Genomic DNA, 20,904 nt, shown 5'->3' on the forward strand with positions numbered 1-20,904 from the left:
AAGCATAAGAGTGAGTCAGCAAACTTACCGCATGGGCGCCAACCTAGTTTCATTCCCAACTGTCGTAATTGTGGTGGAAGTCATCTAAAAGGGAATATTGTTTAGCTTTTTGTCAGCAATGCCACAAATGTAGTAAGTGGAATCATTGCAAACGGTTTTGTAAATCAAAAGGCCCACATTATTTTATTAAAAGGGAACATTTTAAGAAACAAGTCGACCAATTAGAAAGCTGCAACCCTACTCTTTATGTTGATGGTGTGCCAGTGCTTCATGAAACAGTTAATGCAGTAGTTTTAAGGGCAAAGAATTAAGTATTTTGTACTGTTTGGATAGATGGCAAACCCATAGAGCTCAAAGTTGATACAGGTTCCAAGTGCAATGTTATGTCAGCAGAAACATTTGCTAGAGTGTGTAATGGTGAATGGCTTGATTTGGCAAAGTGTGCAAAGTGTGTTGCTTATAGAAGTGAAGAAATTCAGACTGAAGGCTCAGTAGTGCTTTCATGTTACTCTTGGAAGAAGTTGGGACTTGTTATTTTATGTGGTCAAGTGGCACGTGCAGTCATTATTAGGGCTCAGAGACGGTGTAAAAATGAGACTACTTTCATTTAATAAGGAAGTCCACCAAGTTAGCTTAAAAGACTACTACTGTAATTTTACCTAGTACATTTTTTTCTACATATGCTGGCCTTTTTGAAGACAAACTAGGCAACCTTCCAGTTGTGTACTCCGTAAAGTTAGACCCAGAGGTCAGTCCAGTTATTAGGCCAGCATGTAAACTTCCAATAGCCATGCAGGACAGTGTCAAGGCTGAGCTAGATAAAATGGTGCATCAAGGTGTGATTTGTCCAGTTGCAACTCTAATTGAGTGGGTATCTTCCATGGTGGTGGCGGCTCATAAGAAAAGCTCAGATGACTTTAGAATATGTATTGATCCATGAGATTTGAACAAAGCACTAAAAAGACCTCCTCATCAAATGCGTACAGGTTGAAGAAGGTGCAGCCTTGATGCCAAATGTCAATGTTTTCTTCTGTCTTAGATGCAAAGGGTTCATTTTGGCAGACTCCGCTTGACAAAAAAAATCCTCATTGCTCACTACTTTAGTACTCCATTTGGCAGGTAGATTTTTGAGAATGCCACTTGGGATAAATTCTGCAAGTGAAGTCTTTCAGTGTGCAGTGGAGCACATTTTTTTCTGGGTATCCTTGTGCTATTATAGTAGATGACATACTTGTAGGTCATGATGAAGCTCAAAATGACAGAAACCTCAGAAAAGTTCTAGAAAGGGTACATCAAGTGAATCTTAAGCTCAATCCACAGAAATGCAAATTCAGGCTACAAGAGGTTGGTCATTTATTTACTAATACAGGCCTATGACCAGACCCTTCAAAGCAAATGGCCATTCTCCAGATGCCAGCTCCAGACAATGTTCAAGCCCTTCAGCGTTTTCTTGGCATGGTCAACTACCTAGGCAAGCTCATTCCAGACTTGAGCCAACTTTCAGCACTGCTTAGAGAGCTGACACATAATGATGTATCCTGGTCTTGGTCAGAGCAACACAAAAGAGCATTTGATGTCCTGAAACAGAAAATTGCTAGTCCACCAACTCTGATGTTATGATGTTCACAAGCAAGTTACACTTATGCTTCAAACTTTAGTCTTGGTGCAATCATTCTACAAGAGGATCAGTCTGTTGCCTGTGCATTGAGAACTCTTACCCAAACTGAAATGTAGTATGTCCAGATCGAGAAAGGGCTTTTGGCAGTTGTGTTTGCATGTTTGAAGTTCCATGATTATGTTAATGGAAGACATATCCAGATTGAAACAGACCAACAACCTCTAGTCACTATCTTGAGAAAACCTATGCAATCAGCTCCAGCCAGACTGAAATGCATGATGCTGAGACTGCAAAATTATAATTTCAATCTTGTCTACAAGAAAGGCAAACTTCTTTATCTTGCTGATACATTGTCCAGATCACCCAGAAACACCACAGAACAACATGATAATGGGAACCTTGATTATGAGGTCATTGAAGTGAAACATTTTTCTTCCACACACCTTGATGAGTTGAGAGATGACACAGCCACAGATCCAGTTTTACAAAGGCTCAACCACTTTATCAATAAAGGATGGCCATCAAATCAGTCTAGTTTACTTCAAGAATTGCAACCTTATTTTCCATACAGAGATGAGATTTTGTTTGACAAAGGTATCATTATGAAAGGTCCAAAAGCAATTGCTCCAAAGTCCTTCCAACCAGAGTACATTACTATCTTGCATCATGGTCACCCAGGAACTGATTCTACCAAAAGAAGGTCAAGAGAGCTAGTATTTTGGCCTTCTGTGTCACAAGACTGAGAGAGCACTTTCATCTTGTTCCGTGTGTAATAGTACAAAGCCACATCAACAGAAGGAACCAACTTCATCTAAACCAGATTCTGGAACTACCTTAGTTGACAGTAGCCACTGATATCTTCGAGTGGAATGGTCAACATTATTTGGTGTTAGTAGAGTCTTACTCCAATTGGTTCAAGATTGACTTACTTTCTAACCTAGCATCCAGTACTGTCATTTATCACTGGATCATAGGAGGTTACTAAGCTGTGGCCCTGGGGCCCTTACAAGCCCAGCCAAGAGTTTATCTCCAAAAAAGAAACCTCAGGCAGCACCTGTCGCTCCTGTGAATGAAAGATGCAGGTGGAACCCCTGGGACAAATTTGTGGTTTCTCATCCACTCATCAAGTTTGCGCTTGAAGAGGGTCAACGAGGTACTCTGTTTGACATGTATGGGAAGTCTATTTCAGAGACAGGGCAGCCTCTGAAAGACAAACTTGTTTCTCCAGCAGGTTTTGTTGATGTTGCATATTAGATTTAGCCCTTTTGAGCGGGTAATGCAGAGGAGTTAGACTTGCGGATATGGAGCGTCTCTAGTAGGGCAGGGTCCGAAATTGCCTTGTAGGTGAGACACAGATCACCTCTGAGCAATCTATACAATACTGAGTAGAGTGATAGTAATTTGAGCCTGTCTGCATAAGACAGGTGTTGGAGGCCAAGGATTCTCTTTGTGATGTATTTCTGTGGCCTTTCCAGTTGGTGCAGGTGTTTGGGAGAGGTATATACCAAACAGGGCGATGTCCTTCAAGAATGCAACTGCAGTCATAACATATGGGTTGTCCTGCCTCAGGCAGCCCTCGGTCGGCCGAATTCCAAAGTCTGGGTCCGGCGTCGGCGCCTCTTCTCTGACGTCACAATGGCTGGAGTATAAAGGCATCGGCCGACGCCATCTTCTTCAGTCTTTCTTGCCGTGCGGTGCCCGAAGCAGAAGCAGTTCGCAAGTGCCGGTCGGTCAGCTCCTGTATTTTCAGTACCGAAGTCATCTAAAAGCTAAGTACTGTGAACATTTATTCTTGCCTCAGCTGATGTCAGAACAAATTGAGAAAGTTAATAATTGTTTGTCTTGTGGTAAACAAATACCTCATAAGGACTTCCATTCTCTCTGCCTTCCTTGCCTGGGCCCAGACCACGACGTCTCGGCCTGTGCTGCCTGTGCTTGCTTTAATAAGCGCACTCTCAGGCTCCGGGCAGAATTCGCCGAGGACTTTTTCGGTGAATCCTTTGCGTATATCATGCCGTCGGATCTACCGACAACCCAATCTGCTAAAAAACGCAAGGACCAGGACCGACATCCCCGGCCCGCGTCCACTACCGATGCTAACCCCAAATCCTCTGCTAGCGCTCCGGTCCCCTCGGAAGTGGTAAATCAACCGCTCCAGGCCGACGACACAGCGTTAACACGACCTTCGGGCTCGGAGATCTCTCCGGTGCCGGTTGTGGATTTTCCTCTGGAAACCGAAGTTCTGGATCTACCCGACACCATTCCTGTGGACAAGGTAACGCCTGCACGTGGGGCTGCTAGGCCTCCTGTTTCCATGTCCATCAAGGCCTTTGCACGTGCTAAGGCCGCCAGTCAGGCCAAGGCCCATCCTAAACCTGCCCAGGCCCCTTCATCTGATAAGCAAATCATGTCTATGGCTGCAGATCTTATTTCCCTTATCAGGGGGTCCCAGCCTCATCCGGACAGGGGTTCTCAGTCACCTGCAGAAAAAAGGCCGAGAACTGAGCAGGCGGACGACCTCTCCTCGGATGAAGCCTCTGGGGATTCTGAGCATTCTGATGCCCAAGAAGAACCCTTCCAGGCCTACGAGGACTCTGATGCTGAGGAATCAATTCCCTCTGCCTCCCCTCCAGAGGATTTCTCTTTTGGTGAAGTCCTGCATTCCATGAGGGAACATTTTCAATGGCAGGGTCAGGAATTCTCTGACTCCAGGAAAAGGCTTCGTACTTTCCTCAAGCTTCCCCAGCAAAGACCCTTGGCTATCCCTCCAGTTATGGATGTTTTGGATGATGTTTACTCTGACTCCAGTGCCAACCCTGATTCTCTTCCTCCTGCTCCTGTCAAGCCGGACAGATATTACAGGGTCCCTGACACTCACAAGCACCTTTTTAAGGCTCACTCTGTGGACCTAGAAACTATTTCACAGGGCCCCAAGGGAGTGGCTTCCTCCTCTGCCAAAACCCACTGCCAGCTGACAGAGAAGCAAGGTCCCTGGAGAGATGGGGTAAAAAAGTATATACCTCTACTACCTTAGCCATGAGGTCCCTTAACTGCCTTTTTCACATGTTTCAGTACCAAGATTTTCTCCTGGATGATTTACAGAAAAAGTTAGCCTCTCCTGAGCCTATTGATAAAAAGGCACTGCAGGATCATATTCATAGCACTCAGCAGGTTGTTAACCATTTTCTGCAGTGTGGTTATGATGCACTGGAAGCTTCATGTAGGGCAGCTATGACTGGGGCTGTAGTACGTAGACATGCTTGGTTGAAGGATCAGTCTTTGCCTGACCATGTTAAAGTAAAGTTACTGGATGCACCTTTGGAAAAACAAAAGCTTTTTGGTGCTACTGCACAAGATGTATTGAAATCCATAGAGGAAAAAGCAAAGTCAGTACAGACAGTCAAGGATTTCCTTCAGGTTCAGCCACCCAGATTCAGCAGAAACTGGCCCTCCAAGAATTGGTCCTTCCCCGGCTCTGATAAGTTTCAAAGGGGAAAAAGCAGACATGCCCGAGGTAGGAGGGCAATACCGAGGATCTTACAGGGGATGCCAATGGCAACCTCCAAATCAAAGAAGTGGCGCAGACAATTCAGCTGCACCACAAGGACAATCACAATGACTTGACTTTCGTACCGCCTACAAAGGTTCAAAGAGAAGCACCTTTGGGCGGAAAATTAGCCTTATTCTCACAAAACTGGCATATCTTAACCAAGGACAATTGGAGTCTGGATTTGATAGACAGAGGTTACAGATTCCACTTCCACACATTACCAATAAAACAAGGCATGCCAAACCTGCCACATCATCAAAGGGCAGAGGCACTCACCCAAGTTTCCAAGCTATTAAGTATAAAAGCAATAGAAAGGGTTCCTCCTCAGGAACAAGGCCAAGGATTTTATGCAAGATTGTTCCTTGTTCCAAGAAAAGAAAACAAGTGGAGACCCATACTGGACTTGTCAACTCTAAACACTTTCCTCATTGTGCCAAAGTTCAAAATGCTGACGTTGCAGCAACTTCTTCCCATGTTGGGCAAGGGGTCTTGGCTGGTCACTCTGGACCTCAAGGAGGCATACCTGCATGTCCCAATCAGACAAAGCTGCAGAAGATACCTCAGATTTCTTGCAGAGACAGAGCATTATCATTTCTCAGCATTGCCGTTTGGCTTATCTACTGTGCCCAGAGTGTTCACGAAATGCCTGGCATCAGTAGTGGCACACTGCAGACTGCAGGGGATTCAAATATACCCCTACTTGGACGACTGTCTCATACAAGCAGACAACAAACAAACCTTAAAAGGGAATTTGGACTATGTCATGCACCTACTACAGGCCTTGGGATACACAGTCAACATTCAGAAGTCAAACTTACTACCATCCCAACAAATTATATTCCTAGGAGCCAAACTGGACACGGACAAACAAATGGCCTACCTCACAGAGGAAAAACAGCAGCATTTACCTAAGTACTTCAAAGGCCTAGCAAAGCTTTCCCAGCTGACTGCAAGGAAAATCCTGCAGGCCCTGGGTTTCATGGCATCTTGCATCCTTCTGATACCTTTGGCAAGACTTCATATGAGAAAGCTGCAATGGTATCTAAAAAACTTATGGTCTCAACACAACAACAGCCTAGAGGACATAATCCCACTTATTCCATGTCTGCAGAAGGAATTTCTATGGTGGGCTCAAGCCAGTCAACTAAACGAAGGCATGCCTTTCAACAGACCTCAAGCAGACCAAATGATAACAACAGACGCCTCAGACCATGGATGGGGGGCGCACATGGAGGGCAGATGCATTCAAGGTCTTTGGACACCAAAGGAAAGACATCTGCACATAAACCAAAGGAGATGTTGGCAGTGATACATGCCATCGAGACTTTCAAAAACACTAAAACAGGGACACTTGCTAATAAGGACAGACAACACTACTGTCATGTGGTACATAAACAAGCAGGGAGGCACTCATTCTTACCCCCTCTGCAGACTAACAATGCTTCTCTGGGAAAAATCCCTGAGCCTGAGGATACATTTACAATCCCAGTTTGTACCAGGCAAGGACAATGTACTGGCGGACAATCTGAGCAGAGATTTCATGGATCCACATGAATGGATGCTGCACCCTCACATTTTCTCTCAACTGGCAAGGACATGGGGAAGACCGGACGTAGATCTTTTTGCTTCCCACTTAAATCATCACCTGGAAAAGTTCTGCACAAGGACTCACCACCCTCTAGCTTGGAAAACGGATGCTCTCTCCTTCAGCTGGAATTCTCTAAAAATTTATGCATTCCCTCCCCTGCCTCTGCTGACCAAGGTGATACTGAAGATCAAAGTGGAACAACCAACAGGCATCTTGATAGCTCCAGACTGGCCGAGGCAACACTGGTACCCATTGCTATTGACCATAACTCGGACCAAGCCATGGCCTCTGACCCTATGGCCCCTGCTCCTAACTCAACACAATTACAGGACTGTACATCAAAACCTGAAAACATTGCATCTGACAGCCTGGAGGCTACCATGACTTCAACACCAAACTCTCTTTCCAAATCTGTTCAAGAGATCTTGCTGGAAGCACGCAGACCTTCCACCAGAAAAACCTATTCAGCCAAGTGGAAGAGATTCAGTATCTGGAATGCCAACAGGGGTCAGGGCACAGCATTACTGAGGATACCTCAAATATACTTAGCAGAACTATTTCATACTGGACTCTCATACTCCTCAATAAAGATTCATGCCTCAGCAATCTCAGCAAAATACAACAGTGACCCTCCAGTGTTTTTGCATCCTCTGCTAAGACAGTTTCTAAGAGGGATAAAGAATATCAAACCTCCCAGAAAACAGCCAGTACCTGCATGGGACCTCAACTACGTGTTGGAAAAACTAACTCTTCCTCCATTTGAGCCAGCAGCAACCTCAGAAATGCAATTTCTGTCATGGAAGACGGCCTTCTTAATGGCAGTCACCTCTGCAAGAAGAGTTTCGGAGATACAGGCACTCATGGCAGTGCCCCCTTCCTCATTTTTCATCAAGACAGAGTCTCTCTAAGAACCAATCCTACATTCATGCCAAAAGTAATTTCCAGGGTGTCTCTAAATCAAGCTATCCATCTACCTGCATTCTTCCCCAATCCTCAAAATAAGGGGGAAAAACTACTGCATACTTTGGACATACACAGACAATTACGCTACTACTTGGACAGAACTAAGGCCACCAGAAGGTCTGATCAGCTGTTTGTAGCCTATGCTGCTGGAGTACAAGGAAAAGCAATCTCCAAGCAAACAATTTCAAAATGGATTGGACATTGCATCAGATTCTGCTACTCTTTCCATGGAAAAGGTGTGCCAGCCAATATCAGGCCACATTCTACCAGAGCTACAGCCACTTCCACAGCTTTCCTAAGAGGAGTGACAACAAAGGACATTTTAGAAGCTGCTACATGGAGCTCCGTGCATACATTTACCAAGCACTACAACCTGCCCTTATACTCCAGATCCCGAGCAGGCTTTGCTTCGGCAGTCCTGCAGGGGATTTTAGCTACACCATCCTTATCTTAGTTCCATCCACCCCCAGCTTGGCTATGGTACTCAACCCATATGTTATGACTGCAGTTGCATTCTTGAAGGACATAGTACAGTTTTGTACCTACCATAAATGTAGATGTCCGATAGATATGCAACTGCAGTCGGATTTTCCCACCCTCCTACCCCTCTGTATTCTTCTTTTTGGGTCCCTACCCCTCTTCCCTTCAGCTGGGGGTATCTCCTATGGTGTATCTATTTATTACTGTTGTGCATGTTTTGGATTATTTTATCCATTTACTAAATTTAGCCTTCCTAGGAGGGCACCTGGCATCTGGGGCAAGAAACACTGAAGAAGATGGCGTAGGCCAATGCCTTTATACTCCAGCAGTTGTGACGTCAGAGAGGAGGCGACACCAGCCGACGCCGGACCCAGACTTTGGAATTCGGCCGACCGAGGGCTGCCTGAGGCAGGACAACCCATATGTTATGACTGCAGTTGCATATCTATCGGACATCTACATTTATGGTAGGTACAAAACTGTACTTTATACTCAGTTGCTGGTCTAATGAGGGAGGAGTACAGAGAGGTGATAACCTCCTTTTTTCTGGATGCAATCCCTTTACTTATGAAATGAACCAAGTAAAAGTTTTTTCTAACCACTGCCGTTACATAATGGTCAAATGATTGTCAGCATGAGTATCCAGGTCTCTCACCACAGGTTGTATGCTTATGGGGTTGCTGTTGATGTGGTAAGCAGTAGGGGCAATGTTTTTGCTAAATGGTATGATAATACATTTTTGGGGTTTAACTTAAAGCCATGATTTTGGCACCAGTCATTTGTGAAGACCCTCTTGCAGTATGTTAAAATCATTTGGGGAATCAGTGACAGCACCCAGCTTACAGTCATCTGCAAACTTGGTCAGCCACAGGCCTTTTATCTTTGCTCTTACTTCTGAGAAGTAGATGCCAAACAGTAGTGGTCCCAGGTCAGATCCTTGGGGAACACCACTAGTGACAGTTCTGCTGTCAGAGGTGGAGGCACCTATTTTGACCTTGTGGGTCCGATCAGTGAGACAGTTAGCCACCCACCTGGTGAGATAGGGATTTACGCCAAGTTATATTAGCTTTTCAATTATACCTGAGTGGGGGATTGTGTCAAAGGACTTGGCCAAGTCAAGGTAAGCTGTATGTACTGACTTTCATCCAGGGCCTTGGTGACTGTGTTAACGAAGTCATCTAGGATCAACAGGCAAGATCTGCCCTTGACAAATCTGAACTGGGTAGAGTCAAGTGCTTGGATATTGCCTATGTTCTTGTTTATGAGTTCCATAATAATATACTGTATGGTTTTACAGATCAGGCTTGTCAATCTAATGGGATGATAGTAGTTTCCAGGGTCAGTAGTGGCACCACCTTCGTGCAAGGGGATGACAGTGGCAGTTCTCCACTCTGCTGGAATGAAGCCTGTACTTAGGCTGTGGTTGAATATGGTGCTCAATGGCAAAGCGTCATTTTGCAGTACATGATAGTTCGCACAAAGTTATTTCTGACAATGGCACACTGTTTACTAGCCAACAGTTTAAAAGATTTGCTGAAGAATGGGACTTCCACTCATGTCACAAGTAGTCTGAGTACCCGCAGTCAATGGTTTGGCAGAATGTGTGGTTCAAAGTGCAAAACAGTTACTAGAGAAATCAAAACGAGATATTAGTGATATTTTCCTGAATCTGTTGAATCTCAGAAGTGCTCCTTGTGATGAACATCTTGGTTCACCTGCTCAGAGATTTCTGTCGAGACAAACCAGAATCACATTACCAGTCAGTAGTCAATTGTTGGTTCCTTGGTTCACCTGCTCAGAGATTTCTGTCGAGACAAACCAGAATCACATTACCAGTCAGTAGTCAATTGTTGGTTCCATGTGTCAAGAACAGGTCAGTGAAAACCAATCTGTTAAAGAAGTGTTTAACCCAGAAGTCCTACTACGATAAAACCAGCATTACAAGAAGAAGTGGTAAGGATACAAACGTATCAAAACATTTAATACCAGTGTCCAAGCCTATACCACAGCATATAGCCTGTGAGAGAGACTCTTTATCTCAGAGTGAGTTGTTCCAGTTCTAGAGGACATTCCCATTCCTGTGATGAATTCAGGAGTTCCTGATACGAGTTGTTCACCGAAGACTATCCCTGTTGCTAATTTTTTTTCCAGATTGTTCTGTTATGAAATATGATTGCATCTCTAAACCCTGCAACAGATGTACAGCAACTTGGACAATGAACATTGTGTTTTATTTCTAATGTCTATAGTAATGTTTAACCCATATGCTGTTTTTACAAAGGGCAGTCTTTTTAAGAGAGAGGCTGTAGATCAGTGTGTGTGTATGTATCTTTAAGAAGCTGTCCAAGGGCTTGCACAAGCGTATAAATACTGAGCACGTGCGAGCCTGACTGTCATTTTATAGTTAGCTTTTGAGATGTAAACGTGTATGTATGTAAGGTCTGTCAGTCAGTTCATTTGTATTTTATGATGCTGCTATCCATCCCGATGTGTTTCTATGTATTAAAACATCTAAACGATATACCATGCCTGCTTGTCATCTATGTTAGAGAAGGGCGGGCTACAGACTCTTTCCTGTCTGTATAAATGACAGCATATTATTGCCATACTCTGCGAGTGAGTGTCAAATAGTGGTGTATTTATGGTTTTAGATAGTTTCCTTGATTCTTTGTACATTTGATGCTGCATACAATAACTGCATGGGTGGACTGGAAATCAAGATTGTTGAGTGTGCCTTGAGAAATGGGACAGGATAACTCTTATAAATGGATGTGACCAAAGCACAGAGTGGCAGGGCTTGTTTGCCAGGAAATGGCATAATGGAAAGGTGGCCATCCTGGTCTTCAGCAATAAGCCATCACTACCGAGATTTGTTAAAGTGCATTATCAGCATCTTTTCTCAGACATTAACTTTTCTTTGAGTGGTTAGTTCTATTTACCGCAAGTGCTGGTGCTGTACTCTGTGATCAGAGTAAGTGTGCCTTCAGAGTAAAGTTCCATCATGTGTAACGCACAGAATTTCATTCCTGTTAGTTAACCTTGTGGGTTGGTTTTAAATGAGCTCTTCTAGTTTGCCTTTTACATAACCCGGCACAAAAGTGGTATTAAACTAACATGCTTATCATTCCTTGTAATAGGTATGAAGCAGTGCATCCAGTTAGGAACTGGGCCGATATTAAGCGCCGCGTTGGACCTAATAGAAGATGTTTTGTATTTATGCATGGTGCTATGCCTGGTGAACCTTTGGTGGTTTTACATGTTGCCTTGACTGACCATATCTCTAGCAACATACAGGTAAGACTTGTAGATTTCGAGTCTTATTTAGTTAAGGTAGACACTTTTCATACAGCCAGTGTCCTACAGTTGTACCATAAGGCACACTGTTCAGACTTTTGAGGTCTTTAATATGATTATTAAGTGTTTCATTATTCTTTATGCTGCCTTACAGTTTTCTTCCATACTAATATTATGAAAGTCAGTAAATAAGTACTTAATATCACAATGGTTGGAACTTAATACTGTAAAAATAAATGATTTTTTCAGCCTTTGAACTTGCGTATATTTATAATTTGGAACCAGAAAATGTAGTGGTATGAGCCTTGTTGAATGAATGTGGCTTAGTGTAGTGTTTTTATTTCTGTGAAGGTGTATGAATTATTAATAAAAGCTAGGGATTAGGTAATGTAAGTTAAGTGCAGTCTATCTCTAATGGTTCACTCATAATAGTTTAAAATAGTATTAGATACTAGTTCTTTCATGGCTACATGTAGCAGTGGTCATCTGTGTGTCAGTGAACTGAGGAGGCTTTCAGCAAGACATACTGCCCCCCCCCCCCCCCCCCCCCCAACACACACACACCTTTATTTCTGCAGACAGACAGTCGGGAATAGTTTTGCTTCATTCACCAGAGTGGACCCAAGTCACAAGTGCCAAACATTTTTGTGCTATTGAAGTAGACTGGAGCTATTGTATCTGAGTATCTCCCCCACCCCCTTCAACCTTTATCTAGCCCAGATATCCTGCTACTGTAATAGAAACAGAGACCTTAGGAAGTGCAGTATCTGTACAAGAAAACCTCTTTCACTGAGTCCTCTTGTTACAACGAGGAAGCGAGAGGATTACGCTGTCTTCTCTTTGTAACATGCTAAGGACTCAGTGATGTCCATCTGCCTTCAGGATACTGTTTGCATAAGAAAATGTAGCCCTGCAGTAACTCCGGGGACCCAGCTAGAGCATACTGTCTATTTTAAGAAATCTTGTTAAATATTTGTCAGAATAGTAAAAGGTTGTGTAACACATTGTATTTAATAAAAATGATGAGCCACACTGACTGTTATAGGATGTTGAACTCAAGGACTAGAACAGCTTTTGTTGTAATCGTGATTACATCTTTGTTCTTGCTGAAAAGTAAAGTTAAGTTGTCCATTAATGGGTTAGACTAAATTATATGGGGTAATAAGAACTAAGTAAGAATTGGGTTTGCATGATTTTAGTAAACTTGCTGTCTTGTTCCTCCATTAAGGGCCACTGGACCTGTCAGTATTACAAGGTGAATGTTCATTATCATCATCATCAGCAGCAGCCCAATTTTTCCTATTTTACATCAGGTTGGTGTGTCTGTTCAGCTGTTGCCACCTGTGTTGATTCAGTGACACTCTCCTAACTTCTTTGAGAGTCATGCGTGATTTTTGCAGATCAGAGCTTTGGCAGATGCTAGAAGTCATAAAACAATTGCATTCCTTCACATTTCAAAACAAAGTAATTATTTCACCTTAAAGACAATACAGAAAACTCTCTAGTACAGACATTGTCACCCGCTGTACTGAAACTGAAAGATACCATCTTTTTATGGCCTAGCCCTAAAGTAATTTAATTTCAGCTATTTTTCTGAAGTTAATCTCCTGTATTACAGTTTCCACTGTTAAAATGTATACATTTAAACAGTTAACAGTAGTGCATGTACATTTCTGTTCTCTTCCAGTAGGGCACACTGTGGATCCATTTTAAACACAAGCGTTTTGCAAATACCCTTTTCAATACACGTCTGTACAAAACAAGTTTGATATATACATAACATACAGATGTTATGTAGTCCTATCTCGCCTACATTCTTACCCATGGGTTCGGAGCAGAATATTTGCTCCAACTCGGCCTATTTACTAGTTCAAAAGTCCCTGATTGGCTGGGTTAAGAGGGTATCCCATAGTACACTGCTTCGCATCCCCAGATCTCGTTTGCCGCTTGTAGAGCTCGGACGTGGTCTCACTTGGCTGTGGCTAAGTACTCTTTTTTGACTTATTTCTCTACAGAAATTGGTTGCTTCATACTTCAAAAGCTATTTTAATAGCTATTCTTGCTGCGGTAGTTGTGTTCGTGTGTTTATTAATGTTTTTTGTGGTATCCCTAACTGTTCCCACGGGCTAGGCTCGTTTTAGTTAGAGGACCTGGTTCTCCCTTAGTGAGGATTTAGTCTTTGTTTTTGTGTGTTTTCTTTGGAGATCCGTTTAAGTTAGAGGTTCTCACTCTGTGTTCTCGTTATTGTTGTTGTTGGTTTAGAGCTTCGCTCTTCTCTGTGGTATTGCCTAACTGGTGGGCTTCCCACCCTTTTTTGGTAATTGTTAACTCTGGTTTCGTTGGGTGCTTGCACCTGTTGGAAGTCGTTAATTCTTTGAATATGTCTAAGGATCAGAAAGAACATAAGCCTTCTGGCTTTAAAAAAGTGTTTGAAGTGCAGATATAAAATGTCCATCACGGATGGACACTCTGTCTGTGTTTACTGTCTTGGAGCCATCCATTTACAGGAGTAATGCAGTTTTTGTCATGCCTTCAGTCCTAGGGTGCTCCAAGAGAGGAAAAACAAATTGATTTTAAAGGGACTGCTTAAGCCATCTTTCGAGGAGGCTATAGATTCGGCTCCCAGCTCCCAGTCGAAATCTAAGTCCTCCAAGTCCAAGAAAAGGTCTCCGGCTCCATCAGCATCTTCGGAGCCTCCAGAGAAAATTACCATATTGGATACTGCTTCCTCGGCTCCACCGTCTTCGGGGCCGCAGGAGGTTTCTGTATTGAGTGAATCAGCGTCTGCTCCGATCATTCTCGAACCTATTCGGAGCCGGTCGCCGAGTGTCAGGCATGGTTCCCAGATAAAAGGTCTCAGTCTCCATCCATCTCCTCCAAATCCTCCAGGCTTTCCGATTTGGATGTGGATAGGGTGGTGCAGAGGCTCTTGCAGTCGCCGGTGTTGGCTAAATTGTTTTCGGCTCTGACCCAGTCGGCTCCGGAGCCAATTCCTATAGTTGTTTCATTGATTCCTCCTCCAAGCGCATCCTTGCTGTCGGAGCCGGTATGTTCCGGTCCGAGTGATGTTCCTGTGCCAGCTGCGATACCCCCCCCTGGGTTTATTGGTGCCCTCTGCTCTGACCTTGTCGATTCCGTCCACAGGGTTCGAGACTCTGGTCTCCTCGGTCAGGCCCGAGGGGGATGCATCGGGACATCTTTCGGGTCCGAGTCTCCCACTCGGTGCATCGGCTATGGGGACCCCGGTCATGGCCTTGGAGGCCGGTCGGTCCTCGGTCTCGGGGAGACCTGCCTTCGAGGCCATGCGGAGCACGCTGGCCAGGTCGTCAGCTACATCACTCGGGTCGGTCATTCCATCCCCCACCACTCCGGTGAGAGCTTCTGACACCCACCTATCCTTGGACAGCAGAGCACCAGGCCCTAAGGATACCCCCACAAGTGGTCCCCCACTTTCTGAGGGTCCCTCAGAGCCTGTGCCTGAGGAGCCTCCCAGAAAGAAATTGTGCAAGAGGAAGCACATAGACTCCCAGGACGAGTCTCTCACTTCCGATACTGACCTCGAGGAATCGGAAGGGTCCCCCAAGTCTTCCTCTGATGATGTTTCCTTCTCCGATATCCTGGAGATACTGAAACAAAGAGGAGACTGGCCTTCCAAGACCCCTTCCGAGGAGGAGTCGGTATTCCTTAAGGCTTTTGGCGCTCAACCTTCCACCTCCTGGGTGTCTCCACCCTTCGATGAGCTTTTTGACCTTATCTTTCGAAGGGTGTGGGGAAACCCTGATTCCGTGGAGCCAGTACCACGGCGCCCCAACAACTTCCTCTCCGCCCCCCATGGAAAAGAATTTCTGACAAAGGGACTCCCAGTAGATGCCATGGTGGTGGCGGCAGCCACCCAGAAGAAAGTTGCAGAGTCTTCCTCTTCGGTCCATCCACCTAACAAGGAGTCTAGGACTATGGACCAGTACGGGAAGCGTACCTTGACTTCAGCCACCTTCACCCTGAGGTCGCTGAACTACTTATCTCATTTCACTCGGCTCCAGAGAGATCTCCTTAAGGAGTTAGGAGATACTCTTGCGGGTTACATACCTGAAGCGGTGGCTCAGACGGTCAACGCACAGGTTTCTACCCTCAACTCCATCGCAAACTCGTCCATGCGACTCATTTCGTATGCGGCCGAGGGAGCGAGTAGAGCGGCCTGCTCAGGTGTAGCCCTTAGAAGGCAAGCCTGGCTGCGCCTGTGTCACTTTGCGGAGGCCTTCAAGTCTTCCTTCACTGATGCCCCTTTTGATGGTTCCTCCTTGTTTGCGACCAAAGTGAAAGACACCCTCACCAGGTGCGAGCAAGAGGGAAAGACCCTGTCTGCTGTAGGGGTCCGTTTTTCCCTTCCGTCTAGGTCTTACCCCAAGGCTCAGCGAGGGGGAAAGATGTGGTTCAAGAAATCACAGAGGTTTTTTCCTGCCGCACAAGGTGAAACCCCCTCCCGAGGCAGGGGAGGGGGGAGTTATTCAGGTAGACGTTGGCCCAGAGGCAGAGGGGGCCCCCGTAATTCTGGGGACCGCGACTCCTTTCGTGGCTCCCCATACTCACTCCTGAGGGTGTGCCCGACTGTGCTTATCCGGAGCCAGTCGGGGGTCGAATTTCCTTGTATCTGGAAGCCTGGGAAAACATCACCCAGGACCAATGGGTATTAAGGATAATTTCCGGAGGTTACACCATTCCATTCTCTTCAGTACCCCCTCCCATCTGAAGGATCCCAGACGTTCCACCCAGTCAAAGGGATCAAGCAGCCTCAGAGGTATCTCAGCTTCTAGAAAAAAGAGTCATCCAACCAGTCCCCTCAGACCAGATCGGATTAGGGACTTACTCAAGATTCTTTTTGGTGCCGAAAAGAACAGGGGGGCTGAGACCTATACTAGATCTCAGCCAACTCAACCATTACGTACACAAGTCCAAATTCTGTATGGTCACCCTACAATCTATTCTCCCATTGTTGGGAAAGGAAGTATGGATGTGCTCCATCGACCAGAAGGATGCTTACTACCATATCAAAATGGACAGGGCATCCAGGTGTCATCTGCGCTTCTGGCTGGGAGCCAGACATTTCCAGTTTCGAGCCCTGCCGTTTGGTCTCACCACAGCCCTGAGGGTGTTCACCAAGTGTATGGCAGTGGTGACGGCTCACTTGAGACGTCAAGGATTCCAGGTGTTTCCGTACCTGGATGACTGGCTTCTCACTGACCCACCAGACATCAACTAATTCAGATCAGGGACGCTACTATCAGTCTGTGTCACCAATTAGGCATTACAATAAACTGGAAAAAATCTGCCTTGTTGCCCTTACAGCGTGTCACTTTTATAGGAGCAGAGCTGGACACCATTTGAATGCGAGTGTTCTTACCACAAGAAAGGATCAGAGCGTTGCAACAACAAATTCTCACGCTGAGGCCTCTGAGACATGCGAAGGCAAGACTGATTCTTCAACTCCTAGGGACCATGGCAGCTACGATCATGTTGGTTCCGTTAGCGAGATTACACATGAGAATTCTTCAGTGGTTTCTCTTTATCCAATGGTCTCTCCAAAGACTTCCGATATCCCATCCGATCCTATTGACAGACAAATGCAAGCAGGACCTCCGCTGGTGGCTGTGCACCAGTAACTTGAACGCAGGGAAACCCTTTGTTCCACCCGTCCCTGTGGCCACAGTGACTACAGACGCCTCCCAGATAGGGTGGGGGGGCATTATCTCGGCAGGATAGTCCAAGGCACATGGCAGGGGCACGAGAAACATTTGCACATAAACGTCCTAGAGATGAGAGCAGTGCTTCTTGCGTTGCAGGCACTTCAAGAAGTCCTCCCTCTAGGGACCATTGCGATACACTCAGACAACATGTCAGTAGTGTGGTATCTCAACAAGCAAGGAGGAACCCGATCTTACCCACTATTCAGGGAGGCCATGCACGTGTGGCATTGGGCAATAACTTCCCAGTGGTTTCTAGTGGCAACGCACATCCTGGGGAAGACCAGTTGGATAGCAGACAAGTTAAGAAGGGCGATTCTTATGCCCTACGAGTGGTCCCTGAATTTCCTGGTGGCAGAGCGAATCCACAGCAGATGGGGTTAACCTTGCTGCGACCTTTTTGCCAGCCCCCTCAACGCGAAATGCAGCAACTTCTTCTCGCTGATCCCCCCACTGGGGGAATCACCCAGGGATGCTCTACCTCACAATTGGTCCTCCGGGCTGCTTTATGCTTTCCCCTTCTCTCAAGGGTGATTCAGAAAGTGCAATCCTTGGGAAGCAGGATGATTCTGATTGCCCCACACTGGCCTGGTCAAGTGTGGTTCCTCTTCCTTCAACCCTACCTTGTGGATACTCCATGGAGTCTGGAACCCCTTCCAGACTTACTGACACACATGTCGGGACAGTTCCACCCCTCTCTGAGGACACTCCGGCTGACAGCCTGGCTACTCCACTTCCATCCTTAGTCAGATGTCATAATTTTTCGTCAGACGTAGTACATATTTTGTCGTCCTCTCATAAACCATCCACTAGAAAGATCTACTGTAGCAAATGGAAAAGATTCTCCATTGGGCTCATTCCAGAGGCATCGATCCCTGCACGGCTCCAATTGATTCTGTTTTGGAATTTTTGTCTATATTGTTCTATCAGGGGTCCGCTTCATCCACCATCAAAATTCAGCTGGCAGCTATATCTAACTTCCACGTGGCTAATGAACCTAGCCTGATAGCACACAGACTATGTAAGGCATTCCTTAAAGGAACCCTATTGCTTCGTCCCCCAGTATCACAACCTGTTATGCCCTGGGACCTCAGTTTTGTTCTTCAAGCCCTCACTCTTCCACCCTTCGAGCCTGCAGCTACCTGCGACTTAAAGTTTCTAACATGGAAAACAGCCTTTTTAATAGCTATCACTTCAGCGAGGTGGGTCTCCGAAATCCAAGCCCTTTCCATCAAACCCCCATATTTGATCTTCCATAAAGATAGAGTCTCCCTTAGACCAAACCCGTCATTCCTTCCCAAAGTGGCTTCTCTGTCTAATATAAATCAGTCTATTGAGCTGCCAGTTTTCTTCCCCAATTTTTCCAACAAGGCAGAATTCAAATTTCACCAACTAGACGTACATAGACAGTTACGCTTCTATCTCCATCGGACAAAAGAGATTCGGAAATCTGACCAACTCTTCGTCTACTTTTCCGAAAACCGGCTTTGTTCCCCGGTATCCAATGTCACGCTCTCTAGATGGATAGCCAGCTGTATTTCCTTCATCTATCACACAGCAGGTAAAACTCTGCCCTTTCCAACTAAAGCCCACTCCACAAGAGCTGTTTCCACATCTACAGCCTATCAGGTTAGATTGTCAATGGATGATATATGTGCTGCGGCCACTTGGGCTTCTCCTCACATCTTTGTCTCTCATTACAAATTGGACATGATTTCCAGGGGCAGATCTTCATTTGGCTCCACGGTTCTCAGGAGTATTTTCCAGTGAGCCACCCGGGTTGTAGGTGCTAGGGACGCTGTCCCATGGGTAAGAATGTAGGCGAGATAGGACTACATAGCATCAAGAAGTGATGTACTCACCATAACGTTCGATGTATGTAGTCCATCTCGCCTCACATTCTTACTTACCCTCCCACCTTCCCCCTACCTGGAGGATTTGAAGGTGATATTTTATCATGCAGAATCCCTTTGATTAATTTGTTTGGATATTTAGTATGTATGGATGTGTGTTATGTATGCAATAACTGAGTTGTTGGCAGCAAACTAGATCTGGGGATGTGAAGCAGTGTACTATGGGATACCCTCTTAGCCCAGCCAATCGGAGACTTTTGAGCTAGTAAATAGGCCGAGTCAGAGCCGATATTCGGCTCCGAACCCATGGGTAAGAATGTGAGGCGAGATGGACTACATACATCGAATGTTATGGTGAGTACATAACTTCTTGATGTTAAGTTGTCAATCTCGCCTTCATTCTTGATTGATGGGTTCGGAACCGATCCTCGGCTCCGACTCGGCACTTGCTAAGCTCGTGAGTCACTTTTACCAGCTCGAGGCAGCCCCATATCCCATGATGCAAGGCGGTAAGTACCCAGATCTCGTTTGCCGCTTCGCTGATGAGGTCCTCCTTTTACCAGCTCCTGGTAAGTGAATTTTTACATTACTATTTTAGCCCCTTTCTTCAAAAAACCTTAATTTTATTAGTTTTAACGTAGTTTTAGTCCCTTTCTGACAGAAATTTTCCCTGTCTCCTTATAACTTTTAGTCAGACTTATAACATCCCATCCCCCCACTTGTTAGGGTGTGTGTCTGTTATTGATACCTTTTGGTATATTTAATTTAATTTCTTGGACTGGTGTGTGTGTGTTTTTTCACCATGTCTAAGGAAAGGGTCTCAGGCTTTAAGAAGTGTGACTCGTGCTGTCAGAAGATGTCTCTGACAGACGGTCACACTTCTTACCTTTACTGCCTGGGGCCTCTTCACCTGCAGGACTCCTGTGCTATATGTCATTCTTTTAGCCAGAGAGTCCTGCAGGAAAGAAGAAATAAATTGATTTTGAGGGGCCTCCTTAAGCCGGAGGGCTCTCTGGCTAAGTCGGCCCCATCTAAGACTTCTAAGTCTTCCAAGGCCCAGGCTTCTGTGTCCAAGCCTGTGGCCTCGGCTCCGACTCATTCAGAGTCGAGATCGGCTCCGGCTGGAGCCGATTCTGGGTTACCCAAACCTTCGGCACCGATGGCTATCGGTGCCGATTCTGGTTCAACCACTTTGGTGTCGGCTCCGATCGGTTCTGACCACCATGTGGCCCAGGCATCGGTGTCAGCTCCGATCGGCTCCGACACCCTTACTTTTATGGCCGTATTGGCTCCGGCTGGAGCCGATGCATCGAAGCTACATGTCGGTGCCTATAAGTTGTCGGCTCTGACAGTTTCTGTAGTTTCATCGGCTCCGATGGTTCCTTCGAGGAAGAGGTCTAGGTCCCCTTCCTTGGAGCCGATACTTTCGGCTCCGCCTCTTCTCTCGGAACGGAGCCATCGGAGCCGATCTTCAAGGTCATCCAGGCTTTCTGACCATGATTTGGAGAGAGTGGTCAGTAGATTACTAAAGTCACAGGCACTGGCCCAAATGCTACATAGTCTGTCTCAGCAGACGACTATTAGTCCACACCCCATTGCAGTTCCTCCTTCGACTCTACCCCAGAGTTTGGAGTTGGAGTCTTCGAATGGTTTCTGCTACGGCTGAGGGACAGATACCCCTTCTGCTCCTTCAGCCTCTACTCTTATCTCCTCTTGAGACCTTCCTTAGAGGGATTCGGTGGCGGGCTTCCTGGTCTCCTCCGAGGGGTGAGTGGCATCGGACCCTTGTCCGACCCGCTCTTCCCTTGGAGCCTCGGCCT

The 20,904-nt window shown here is 45.7% G+C and overlaps 1 protein-coding gene across 1 annotated transcript in view; it reads left to right on the forward strand.

Annotated features, from left to right (window-relative positions):
- The window catches only part of MLYCD (malonyl-CoA decarboxylase), a 1,175,690-nt gene that overhangs the window by 233,172 nt on the left and 921,614 nt on the right, over window positions 1–20,904 (forward strand). Inside the window, exon 3 of the mRNA XM_044081242.1 lies at window positions 11,337–11,493. Within this exon, the coding sequence (XP_043937177.1) occupies window positions 11,337–11,493 (157 nt within the window). The remainder of the gene's footprint in view (window positions 1–11,336; window positions 11,494–20,904) is intronic.

The sequence above is a fragment of the Protopterus annectens genome, chromosome 8.part0, assembly GCF_019279795.1.
Source record: "Protopterus annectens isolate FY-2018-M chromosome 8.part0, PAN1.0, whole genome shotgun sequence".
In the NCBI taxonomy this organism is placed as follows: domain Eukaryota; kingdom Metazoa; phylum Chordata; order Ceratodontiformes; family Protopteridae; genus Protopterus; species Protopterus annectens.